This window comes from Entelurus aequoreus, linkage group LG06 (genome assembly GCF_033978785.1).
Source record: "Entelurus aequoreus isolate RoL-2023_Sb linkage group LG06, RoL_Eaeq_v1.1, whole genome shotgun sequence".
NCBI classification, from domain to species: Eukaryota; Metazoa; Chordata; class Actinopteri; order Syngnathiformes; family Syngnathidae; genus Entelurus; species Entelurus aequoreus.
Genome location: NC_084736.1, coordinates 73,019,139 through 73,032,867, shown reverse-complemented (window position 1 = coordinate 73,032,867; position 13,729 = coordinate 73,019,139). Strand labels below are relative to the sequence as shown.

The 13,729-nt window shown below is 39.1% G+C and overlaps 1 protein-coding gene across 2 annotated transcripts in view; it reads right to left on the bottom strand.

Moving 5' to 3' along the window:
• The window catches only part of LOC133652579 (adhesion G-protein coupled receptor D1-like), a 105,248-nt gene that overhangs the window by 43,195 nt on the left and 48,324 nt on the right, over nucleotides 1-13,729 (bottom strand). For both annotated transcript variants that reach the window (XM_062051497.1, XM_062051498.1), the window contains exon 13: nucleotides 12,189-12,330. In XM_062051497.1, the coding sequence (XP_061907481.1) occupies nucleotides 12,189-12,330 (142 nt within the window). The remainder of the gene's footprint in view (nucleotides 1-12,188; nucleotides 12,331-13,729) is intronic.

Below are 13,729 nucleotides of genomic sequence, written 5' to 3'. Positions count from 1 at the left end.
TTATTTTTTTATTTTTTTATTAAATCAACATAAAAAACACAAGATACACTTACAATTAGTGCACCAACCCAAAAAAACTCCCTCCCCCATTTACACTCATTCACACAAAAGGGTTGTTTATTTCTGTTATTAATATTCTGGTTCCTACATTATATATCAACATATATCAATACAGTCTGCAAGGGATACAGTCCGTAAGCACAGATGATTGTGCGTGCTGCTGGTCCACTAATAGTACTAACCTTTAACAGTTAATTTTACTCATTTTCATTAATTACTAGTTTCTATGTAACTGTTTTTATATTGTTTTACTTTCTTTTGTATTCAAGAAAATGTTTTTAATTTATTTATCTTATTTTATTTTATTTAAAAAAACAACAACCTTATCTTCACCATACCTGGTTGTCCAAATTAGGCATAATAATGTGTTAATTCCACGACTGTATATATCGGTATCGGTTGATATCGGTATCGGTAATTAAAGAGTTGGACAATATCGGAATATCGGATATCGGCAAAAAGCCATTATCGGACATCCCTATATAAAACTATAATCCCTATTAAAAAAGCGACTAACGACTAACTAAGGACCCAGTGCTGCTGTGGACCCCACAGTAGTTTTGTGATGAATATAAAAAAAAATGACAAAAAGAAGTGACGGAAGAGAGTTAGTTGTCCTAAACAAATGATTTTTCTTTTCATGTTTTTTACTCACTTTTTGCAAATGCGTCATTGCCAATTATACAAATTTGACCAATTTACCGTTTGTACCAAAACGAATTCAAACAGGCAATGTGAGACAGACACCTAAAGCCAGTAGGCTAAAAGCCCAGATGATCAAACCACACTGCAAAAACTGAAATCTAAGTAAGATTAAATATCTCAAATAAGGGTGATATGTGTCATGTTTGTCCTCCGACAGAAATCATAGTAAAACAAAAATTTTTTTTTTTTTTCATCTTTTTCCATTTTCGCAGATCTTTTAAAAAGCTCCAGGGAGCCACTAGGGCGGCGCTAAAGAGCTGCGGGTTGCTGACCCCCGCCCCAACCCATGCACTATATAATACACACTGTAGCAACACGTATATTTCACAATGTGTAAGCATTCCTGTAATTTTGGATGCATCGTATATTTATATTTTTGTGCCTAAATATAATTGTGATGAGTCACTGAGGTATTGTTAAACGACATGTTACACTATATTTTAATTAGAGATGTCCGATAATATCGGACTGCCAATATTATCGGCCGATAAATCCTTTAAAATGTAATATCGGAAATTATCGACATCGGTTTCAAAAAGTAAAATGTATAACTTTTTAAAACGCCGCTGTGTACACGGACGTAGGGAGAAGTACAGAGCGCCAATAAACCTTAAAGGCACTGCCTTTGCGTGCCGGCCCAATCACATAATATCTACGGCTGTTCACATACACAAGTCAATGCCTATCATACTTGGTCAACAGCCATACAGGTCACACTGAGGGTACCGTATAAACAAATATGCGCCACACTGTGAACCCACACCAAACAAGAATGACAAACACATTTCGGGAGAACATCCGCACCGTAACACAACATAAAAACAACAGAACAAATACCTAGAACCCCTTGCAGCACTAACTCTTCCGGGACGCTACAATATACATCCCCCGCTGCCCCCTACCCCTAAACCCCGCCCTCCCAACCCCTTCCACCTCAACCTCCTCATGCTCTCTCATGGGAGAGCATGTCCCAAATTCCAAGCTGCTGTTTTGAGGCATGTTAAAAAAAATAATGCACTTTGTGACTTCAATAATAAATATGGCAGTGCCATGTTGGCATTTTTTTCCATAACTTGAGTTGATTTATTTTGGAAAACCTTGTTACATTGTTTAATGCATCCAGCGGGGCATCACAACAAAATTAGGCATAATAATGTGTTAATTCCACGACTGTATATATCGGTATTGGTTGATATCGGAATCAGTAATTAAGAGTTGGACAATATCGGAATATCAGATATCAGCAAAAAAGCCATTATCGGACATCTCTAATTTTAATGCATGATGTCAAACGAGGCACATGCATAACAGGCACAAAACGTTTCATCTTTGAGGTTCCACTTATATTAGAAATTCAGCGATATAAAAGTTAATGAGGAAAGCTGATGTATTATTTTCCTCCTGTCATCATTTGGGTCTTTTTTTATGAGGTTACCAAATCAATTCACTGTTCTGTAACAGCAACAGATTTTTTCTTAAAAAAAATCTGTTTTTAATTTCCTCCCATTTTCAACCTCATTCATCTTTTTCACACATGAAGTAAATCTTTCCATGTGTTTACTTCATGCTGGTGCTCGGAAGAGAGGAGAAGACATGGGAGGAGGTGTGAGGGATTTTACCCAAGCATTAATGTTTAACTACAGACCCCCATGCCTCCCATTCTCCGCTTTCCTCTACCCTCCATCCGAACAAGTCAGACGGTATCATTAAATCTCTGACGGTGCCAGGTTCTAATCAACGTTGAAGCTGAGTGGCGTGAGAAAGCATGTGGGCCTCCAGGAGTCTTGATAACATTTTTTCTCTGGGAACTAAACTTGATTAGCCCAATGCCATGCGGATGCATGACGGAGCCTTTATGGGAATGGCATGACCTCATCATTACAGTAACATGAATCAAGGGTGCGAGGCCACTATTGTTGGATTCTACAGGTGATGCATGCATGATGCACAAGGTCGACGACACTATCAGCCCACGATAGCTTGTTTAGTCCTGACAGGAATCTGATAGGGAAAATAAATGATGTTTGCGATTAAAACCTGCACACAGTGAATGCAAGGGCTTAGCCCACACTGCAAACAGTCAGTGTTCAAAAACAAGAAAAAAAAATACAAAAATGAGGGGTATTTTATTTGAACTAAGCAAAATTATCTGCCAATAGAACAAGAAAATTCAGCTTGTCAAGACTTTCCAAAACAAGTAAAATTAACTAACCTCAATGAACCCATAAATACCTTAAAATAAGTATATTCTCACTAATAACAAGTGCACTTTTCTTGGTAGAAAAAACAAAATGAGACATTTTTGCTCAATATGTTGAAAAATATTCTTAAATTAAATAAATTCTAGTGCCATTATTTTTGACATAATGATATGCGCTCGACATTACATTTACTTATACTAAAAACTAATTTATTGTTCTTAATGGAAAGGCAACAAGGCAACCGCTTGTTACTGTCGGGGTCTCCTAGCCAGGCAAATCATATTGTCTAAAAATGCATTTTTCCATCGATAACATGACATCATCGCGCCAAGTGCGTGCTCTTTCAGTCAATTAGTGCATATATATACAGCCCGGCCTCCGGCCAAATTTTTTTTTTATTGTAATTTTGAAGAATTTATCTGAATGTGCATAAACTATTCCTGTTCAAAATTGTTTGAAATGTTAAATGTTTAAATATTAACTATCATTTTGCTGTACTGTGCCAACTGTACTACTATATGAGTATGTATTTTCTATTGTTTCATTGAAAATAAAACAGCAAAGTCCATTTGGCTGTCATCTGTTTTAATTATGAAACACATTTGTGTCAAAATCATGATTTTTTATTTCATGCTTGAAATAAGAAATTATTACTTTAAAAAAGTAGTTTTATACTTGTGAGTGTTGATGACACAGCTTTGCAACAGTTGATATTCTAGTTTCAAGCATGTTTTACTCAATATAGGTCATCAAATCTCAGCTACAAGCTGTAATATCTTACTGAGATCATTTAGGAACAAAACCATTAAAACAAGTTAAACACTCTAACATAAAATCTGCTTAGTGAGAAGAATTATCTTATCAGACAGAAAATAAGCAAATATCACCCTTATTTGAGATATTTAATCTTACTTAGATTTCAGTTTTTGCAGTATGCACTCTTACTTAGATTAAATATCTCAAATAAGGGTGATATTTGCTTATTTTTTGACTACGTGCTGACTACTGAGCCGCAGGAAATCCCCAATATCCCCAGCACTATTCTTGAAGTTGACAAGAACAAGAAAGTTTGATCATATTAGGCCTATACTGGCTCACCTGCACTGGCTTCCTGTGCACTTAAGATGCGACAATAAGGTTTTACTACTTAAGTATAAAATGCTAAACGGTCTAGCTCCATCCTATCTTGCTGATTGTATTGTACCGTATGTCCCGTTAAGAAATCTGCGTTCTAAGAACTCCGGCTTTGTCAGGCTTGTCACTGACAGTTTGGTTATGTCTGGGTATTCCTCTGTTTGTGTTTTATTTTGGTTCCAGTTCCTGCACGTCGCCCTGAGCGCTTGTTTCGTTTCCCTCACCTGATTGGCAGCCTGGCACACCTGGTGGCAATTGCCAATCAGGCAACTATTTATATCTGCCTCGCCCTCCAGTCAGTGCTGGAGTATTCTACGCTGTTTGCTGTTTCCTGTATGCTGTCGACTGTTTGCTGTCTCCAGTACTCCTCGTTTCCTGGTATCCTGTTTCCTGGTTCCTGTAAGCTGTTTCCAGTTTGCCTGGTTCCTGGTTCCTGATTCCTCTATTCCTGCATTTTATTTTTGACATTAAAAGTAATGTTTTCCTACATCAAGCCTGCCATCTCTGCATCTTGGGGTTCGTCACCAACACTTACTGACAGGCTAATTAGTGATTCCCAGAGACCAAAAAAAGTCTGCGGGCTATAGTGTGAAGTGAAGTGAATTATATTTATATAGAGTTTTTCTCTAGTGACTCAAAGTGCTTTACATAGTGAAACCCAATATCTAAGTTACATTTAAACCAGTGTGGGTGGCACTGGGAGCAGGTGGGTAAAGTGTCTTTCCCAAGGACACAACGGCAGTGACTAGGATGGCGGAAGCGGGAATCGAACCTGGAACCCTCAAGTTGCTGGCACTATAGAGCGTTTTCTATTCAGGCTCCAGTACTCTGGAATGCCCTCCCGGTAACAGTTACAGATGCTACCTCAGATGAATCATTTAAGTCCCATCTTAAAACTCATTTGTATACTCTAGCCCAGAGCTTGGCAAATTAAGGCCCGGGAGCCGCATGTGGCCCGTTAAGCTTTTCAATCCTGGCCCGTCTGACATTCCCAAAAGACCGTAAGTCTTGAACTATACAAAGTATTTCAATGGTTGGAATCTGTGCTTTTGCATGATATACTAGTTACTATGGTCATCTAATTAGTTACTATGGTAATCTAAGTCACAGCAGCTCACACGAGGCACCAAGCAGTGTGGGTGGGGAGCGTTTCCACAGAGTGTTTCCAGAGCGGCCAGCCTGAAATGCGGGTGTCAGGGACAGACGCGAAAGGAGATTTTTACAACAAAGTGCTAAAGCTTAGTGATATATCAGATGTATCAGATTGTAGGTGGGGTTTTTTTTACCCTTCGCGTTCATATTTCGCTGTGTTTGTTGCGTTTTGCTTGATTGTTAGATATGTCGATCGAGAGGGGGTGTGACGTTCATATGTTGTCAATATTCAGTGTTTTATCGTTCATGGTTAATATTGTAAATCCCACATTCTTTATGTTCATGTACATTCTGCGTGTCTCCTTTCAGTAAAAAAATTTAAAAACTCCAGTCCGTTTTTTAAGGCGGTCTGTCGTACCGTTTTTAGCATTCAATCAGACAATATTGTGAGGTTTTGTATTAGTGTTCCTAAAAATAGATATACCGGCCCCAAGACACATTTTTTTCTCTAAATTTGGCCCCCTGAGGCAAAATAATTGCCCAGGCCTGCTCTAGCCTTTAAATAAACCCCCCTTTTAGACCAGTTGATCTGCCGTCTCTCTTCTGCTCTGCCCCCCACATCTGCGGTCCCCTCCAAGGTTTCTAATTGTATCCCATTGGGTTGAGTTTTTTCTTGCCCTGATATGGGATCAGAGCCGAGGATGTCATTGTGGCTTGTGCAGCCCTTTGAGACACTTGTGATTTAGGGCTACATAAATAAACTTTGATTGATTGATTGATTGAATGATTGAAGTTGACTGGCCTGTGTTACACTCGCACAGATGTGTACGTGCCCGTCACGAAGAAGCTCTATTGGTAAACAAAATTATGTTTAAAATGGAAGCTATTTTTGCATTGTTGCTGTTCTGTTGCGTTAAATCGGCGGTCAGCAACCCGCGGCTCTTGAGCCGCATGCGTCTCTTGAGCCGCATGCGTCTCTTTAGTGACGCCCTAGTGGCTCCCTGGAGCATTTAAAAAAAAAAAATTGAAAATGGAAAAAGATGGGAGGATTTTTTTTTGTTTGTCTTAGTATGTTTTTTGTTTGAGGACAAACATGACACAAACCTCCCCAATTGTTAGAAAGCCCACTGTTTGATATGTTTGTGTGTATGCTTCACCGATGAGAGTATTTGGTGAACATTGTTTTGTCCTACTAATTTCGGCGGTTCTTGAACTCACCATAGTGTGGACTGTGACGCAACAGTTTGGTTACATGTAAAATCTTCCACTCCTTTGTCTCATTTTGTCTACCAAAAGTTTTATGCTGTGCGTGAATGCACAAAGGTGTGCTTTGTTGATGTTATTGACTTGTTGGAGTGCTAATCAGGCATATTTGGTCATTGCATGACTGCAAGCTAATCAATGCTAACATGCTATTTATGCTAGCTGTATGTACATATTGCATCATTATGCCTCATTTGTAGGTATATTTGAGCTAATTTAATATCTTTTATTAATATCCTCTTTGTATATAATTTAGTTTTGCATGTCCCATGACACATTATCTGTATGTAATATTAGCTGCATTTCAGATAGTTGTTTGTGTGCCATGTTGTTCCAGACCACAGCAAACATTACCTAGCTTGCCAAAGACTGTAATAAATCTATTAAAAGAAGACAGCCTGCCGTTTCCTTTAACTTGGACACACACATCTATACCTTTGACCATTAAAAGCCAGTCATTTCCAGGAGTTATCTCACCTTCTGAGTAGCCTCTGATTTACTAATGGTTTCTAATGTTGTAAAAATGTCTACATTTCAACATTTCTGTTAACGAAGATTTGCTTCAGCCTGCGACACATTAATTTAGATAGTAGGCTAATATAGCTAATATAGACCCTTACGTCATGTGTTGCTTTCATTATAACACTTACATACGGCTTTTAATTTTTTTGCAGCTCCAGACAGATTTGTTTTTTGTATTTTTGGTCCAATATGGCTCTTTCAACGTTTTGGGTTGCCAACCCCTGAGTTAAATCATGATTGTTTTTCAAACTGTGAGGTTCTTGAGGTTTGCACTGCAAAAACTGAAATCTAAGTAAGATGAAATATCTCAAATAAGGGTGATATTTGCTTATTTTCTGTCTGATAAGATACTTCTTCTCACAAGCAGATTTTATGTTAGAGTGTTTTACTTGTTTTAAGGGTTTTGGTCCTAAATGATCTCAGTAAGATATTACAGCTTGTTGCTGAGATTTTATGACCTATATTGAGTAAAACATGCTCGAAACTAGAATATCAACTGTTGCAAAGCTCTGTCATCAGCACCCACAAGTATAAAACTACTTTTTTAAAGTAATAATTTCTTATTTCAAAAATGAAAAAAAAAATCATCACTTTGACGCAATTGTGTCTCATATTAAAACAGATGACAGCCAAATGGACTTTGCTGTTTTATTTTCAATGAAACAATAGAAAATACATACTTATATAGTAGTACAGTTGGCACAGTACAGTAAACTGACTATTTAAACATTTAACATGTGACATTTCTAACAATTTTGAACAGAAATAGTTCATGCACATTCAGATAAATTCCTCAAAATTACAAATAAAATTTTTTTGGCCGGGGGCCAGGCTGTATATATGCACACTAATTGACTGAAAGAGCACGCACTTGGCGCAATGATGTCATGTTATCGATGGAAAAATGCATTTTTAGACAATATGATTTGCCTGAGCGGCTAGTAGACCCCGAGAGTTACAAGCAGTTGCCTTGATGCCTTTCCATTAAGAACAATTAATTAGTTTTTAATATAAATTTGCTGGTTTCAAGAAATGTAATGCCGAGCGCATATCATTATGTCAAGATAATGGCACTAGCATTCACTTAATTTAAGAATATTTTTCAACATATTGAGCAAAAAGGTCTCTTTTTTTTTCTACTAAGAAAAGTGCACTTGTTATTAGTGAGAATATACTTATTTTAAGGTATTTTTGGGCTCATTGAGGTTAGCTAATTTTACTTGTTTTGGAAAGTCTTGACAAGCCGAATTTTCATGTTCTATTGGCAGATAATTTTGCTTAGTTCAAATAAAATACCCCTCATTTTTGTATTTTTTAACACTGACTTTTTGCAGTGTGGGGGCAGGAGCCTCCAAAACCCCCTCAGCCCAGGGGCCCCCCCTTAAGTTAAGGCTGCCCATGTGACAACTGAACTGTAACCACAGCAACGAGGAAGGCCTGATACATCTCTGCCTTAGACACATTTATTCTCCCTGCAAGGTTTTAATGAAGTTGCCGGGTGCGTGTCAACTCCCTGGCGATAAACAGAGAGGTCAGCTGCAAATCACACATTCTAAGCTTCGGTTCCGGAGCCATGAGAAGACAACTTTTAGGTGGAACTTGTGCAGACAATAAAGAGCAACGAAAACAGTGACGTGAAAGGTCTGCCACAAGCTGCGAGTGTGCAGGGTGGACATTCATCAGCTGCCAGATACATTTGTTCTCCGAAAATAGTTTTACCAAATCAGGTCTGCACTGCAGAACAGTAAGAGGAAGAAAAAAAACCCCTCTGGACCAGTTGACAGCCAAAAATGAAGGCCAAATTGCAAATCAGATCCTAAATATAAATAACCATTCGGGCATGTTAATAAAAGTTCCTAGTATTGTAGTGTTACACCTAAATTAGAACATTGCCAGCTCTCTTAAAATAACAGTAGATGTCCAAACATAGTAATCATCATCACATGATTAATGCTAAATAATTGCAGCATAAACATCGATTTCCCCAAGAAAAATTACGCTAAACAAAGCTGAATGGTTTCTATTCATGCCAGGTATATGCAAGTAAATTGTTTTGAGGGCCACATTTCCAGAAAAAACTTAGGACTGGTGTTGCCGTACTGCTCTCTTCACTATTAGCCTTAGGTTGTATATTCCTAAGAACCAACGTCCTTTACAGTAGACATTTGATTTTGGCCTATTTTATTTTTTTTGCAAGAGTGACAGAAGCACTTTCTTTAATGGGGCGGTATAGCTCGGTTGGTAGAGTGGCCGTGCCAGCAACTTGAGGGTTCCAGGTTCGATCCCCGCTTCCGCCATCCTAGTCACTTCCGTTGTGTCCTTGGGCAAGACACTTTACCCACCTGTTCCCAGTGCCACCCACACTGGTTTAAATGTAACTTTGATATTGGGTTTCACTATGTAAAAGCGCTTTGAGTCACTAGAGAAAAGCGCTATATAAATATAATTCACTTCACACACTTCACTTAAGCACCTTCTGCAAAAAATCTAGTCAAAGATAATTACTGTGACAGCACGCTAATGTTTTTAAGAATTTTCTGCAAAAATGTGAGTCTCTCACAAGTTTTTTTTAACTGAACTTGCAGTAGTCCAAATTATGAAAAAGGGACGACCAAAAATGGAACTTTGAGGAACCACTAGTGTCACTAAAGTAGTTGAACAAATGACTACTGACTGCATCTTAAGTAAACAGGCCACAACAACCCCTTAGTTACATAAGTCACAGTGCAGGAAAAAAATGTGTATCTGCCCAAAAGGAGACGACTTAGGCCCTGTCTACGTTACCATGAATTGATTAACGTGGACGCAGACTTAAACAAGTTGAAAAACTTATTCGGGTGTTACCATTTAGTGGTAATTGTACGGAATATGTACTGTACTGTGCAATCTACTAATAAAAGTCTCAATCAATCAATCAATCAAAAGGCCGGATAACTCCTTAAACGAATAATTATTTAGCCTAAGCCCCGTTTCAGCCACACTAACCCATCGTTTAAGGTTCCCCTCCTTGGATAATTTTTTACACGGGTAAGTGCACCGTGTATTTCTTAAATGGACTCGTCGATCGTTTACAAACTGAGTTCGGAGAGGAAGTGACGCCAGAAAGACCGCGCCACCTTAAAAGAAGGAAACGGGCGATTGCAGCTATTTTGGATACAACACATCTCAGACGGCAACATAGCAATGTTGAGCGATTTTGGATAAGGCCTGGAAGAACGGCAGCCTGGTGGGATATGTTTGTCAACGAGTGTGTTGTGCCACAGGAATGGCAAGACAACTTTCCAATGTCCAGGTCAGCTGTGATTCTACTTAGCGAAAAACTTTGTCTATTTGTCGAAGGGGAGACAAGGAGAATGCGGGCTCCCGTGGACGAGGGAGTACTACGAAAAACAGCGAATACATTTGGACTGGCAAAGCAGACTATCAGTTATTGTCCGCCATGTATGTCGAGCGATTACTCAATGTCTAGTGTTGTACTCCGTAACTATTGTGAAGCCATGAAGTGGTTGCGGCCGTCAAGTACCACCGCCAATTTCATCGTACAAGCACATTGTCTTGACCAGATATCTATGATTGTTGTAAAATGTTATTTATCACATTGTTTACTTTCACACGTCAATTAAAGATATGATTTTTTTTTGCGCATGCGTACTAGGTCGGCAGTCCGATATTATCGGCTGATAAATGCTTTAAAATGTAATATCGGAAATTATCGGTATCGGTTTCAAAATTATCTGTATCGGTTTCAAAAAGTAAAATTTATGACTTTTTAAAACGCTGCTGTGTACACGGACGTAGGGAGAAGTACAGAGCGCCAATAAACCTTGAAGGCACTGCCTTTGCGTGCCGGCCCAATCACATAATATCTACGGCTTTTCACACACACAAGTGAATGCAAGGCATACTTGATCAACAGCCATACAGGTCACACTGAGGGTGGCCGTATATACAACTTTAACACTGTTACAAATATGCGCCACACTGTGAACCCACACCAAACAAGAATGACAAACACATTTCGGGAGAACATCCGCACCGTAACACAACATAAACACAACAGAACAAATACCCAGAACCCCTTGCAGCACCAACTCTTCCGGGACGCTACAATATACACCCCCCGCTACCCCCTACCCCCCCCACCTTAACCTCCTCATGCTCTCTCAGGGAGAGCATGTCCCAAATTCCAAGCTGCTGTTTTGAGGCATGTTAAAAAAAAGAATGCACTTTGTGACTTAAATAATAAATATGGCAGTGCCATGTTGGCACTTTTTTCCATAACTTGAGTTGAAGTTGTTCTCTTATTTTGGAAAACCTTGTTACATTGTTTAATGCATCCAGCGGGGCATCACAACTAAATTAGGCATAACAATGTGTTAATTCCACAACTGTATATATCGGTATCGGTTATCGGTATCAGTAATTAAGAGTTGGACAATATCGGAATATCAGATATCGGCAAAAAAGCCATTATCGGACATCTTTAGTTAAAATATCAATGCAAGTATCTGCCAATGTGTTTACAAGTTCCTCTATACAGCATGAGCACTCGAGTGTTTTTAAGAATTTGCTGTAAAAATGTTTGTCTACCAAGTTTTGAACTGAACTCTGGGCCCAGTATGGTGTCATTCCTGGGCCGGATAAGCCCTTGTCTAATGCAGAATTACATTGCGGGGTCTTTATTTACTGGATGAACCTTTGATGTTTTACATGAATGAAGTCTAGCTGCTGTATTTCCGACTGAGGGAGCAGCCTTGTAGGCTATAAAACACCCAAGTGTTTCTCCCAGTGAATGTTAAATCTACAAAGTAGCAAATAAGTTATCGTTCCCCTCAGTAAAGCTGAAAGTCACATTTGCATAACCAGTTTGTCTTCTGGAAGCCAATCCTCACTGATGGAAAAGAGAAAGCCGGCTAATGGAAACCTTTACTACTTAGTCAGCGGTCGACACTCTTTTACAAAAGGGAATATCAAACATAGAGCTGCTATAGTTCAAAGAGAGACACTCATCGACTGCAACTACAGAAAATTCATATCTGTTAGATAAGGTGAATGTCCCACACCCTCTTACTGTGTCTGTCAACTGGAAAACCCTAAACATTCGACTTTCCCAGCAGGCCTGGCTCACCCAGAGTTAATGGAACATCAACACATGAGTCAACTAAGAGGAAACTGGGACAGTTTGTGTTTCATGTTAAGTGGGGTTCTCACCAAAACATGGGTCAGAACGATCTTGATGAGAGGCGCCCCGGAGAGGTTGACCGACAAGGCCGGGGACGGCTCCACGTTCAGAGAGATTAAGCAGCTTGCAACCTGGATTTTATGATCCTTGAAGTCCGCAGCTTCGTCAATCCTAAAAAGACAGAAACTATTGTTATTTACATAAATGCAAGAGCAACACTTCTGTCATAAGGAATAGTTTCAACGTTTAATTCTGCTTTTTAATTGATTTGAATCAGGGGTGTCAAACTCATTTTAGATCAGGGGGGCCACATGGAGAAAAATCTACTACCAAGTGGGCCGAACTGATAAAATCACGGCACGATGACTTAAAAAATAAAGACAAATTCAGATTGTTTTTTTTGTTTAGAAATAGAACAAATCATAATGTTGTTGTTGTTTTTTTACACTTACATGTTGCGATTAATAAGTTATTTGTCGTTATATATATTTTCTGAATAAATTATGTGATAATACTCATCAGTCAACTCATTGGTGTTAATTTTCAATCTATCAATATACAAATGTATGTATGTCAAAATCAAATTACCGTATTTTTCGGACTATAAGTCGCAGTTTTTTTTATAGTTTGGCCGGGGGTGCGACTTATACTCAGGAGCGACTTGTGTGTGAAATTATTAACACATTACCGTAAAATATCAAATAATATTATTTAGCTCATTCACGTAAGAGACTAGACGTATAAGATTTCATGGGATTTAGCGATTAGGAGTGACAGATTGTTTGGTAAACGTATAGCATGTTCTATATGTTATAGTTATTTGAATGAAGCAGAATGATAAGTTTATTGAAAAATAAACCAAATCACAAAACCGTCGAGCCTGTCATGTCTCTCCTGGGTGGTCCGAAGAACCCGGAGTTGCAAGACCTCCACAAGCTGTTTCTTTCATTAAAAAATTTCAGGTTAATTTTTATACTTAGCAAACTCATCCCACGGGCCGGATAAAACCTCTTCACGGGCCTAATCCGGCCCTCGGGCCGTACGTTTGACACCCCTGATTTAATATGTTGTCATGTTGGGACTACCAAGGATTGTGACAGGAATTAGAGATGCGCGGTTTGCGGACACAACCGCGGACTCCGCGGATAATCCGCGGGTCGGGCGGATGCATGACGAAAAAAATAGATTTTGAATAGATTCGGGCGGGTGGCGGTTGAACCAATTCAGAAAAAAAAAATACATAGTTAAATGTTGTTACCCACATACGAAAAACGAGCAGCACTCTTTGAAACAGGCAATTATTCATCAGGTACTGCTGCAGCTGTCACGCCAAATTTCTTCCCCCCTACAGAAGCCTTCCCCCCATTTACTTCCGGGGCTGCGTCCAATAAAATCACAAAGTTGCCGGGGGTCCTTAACCCGACTGTCCTGTTTCGCGCCTGTACAAAAAAAAAACAATAATCTATTTCTTCCGATTCCAGCAGCTGTCAAAGACGAAGTATCCTTCCAGCGACGGGCAGTCAAAGCCGACGTGCTATCAATCGCTGTCAATGACCACGGAAGTAAATGG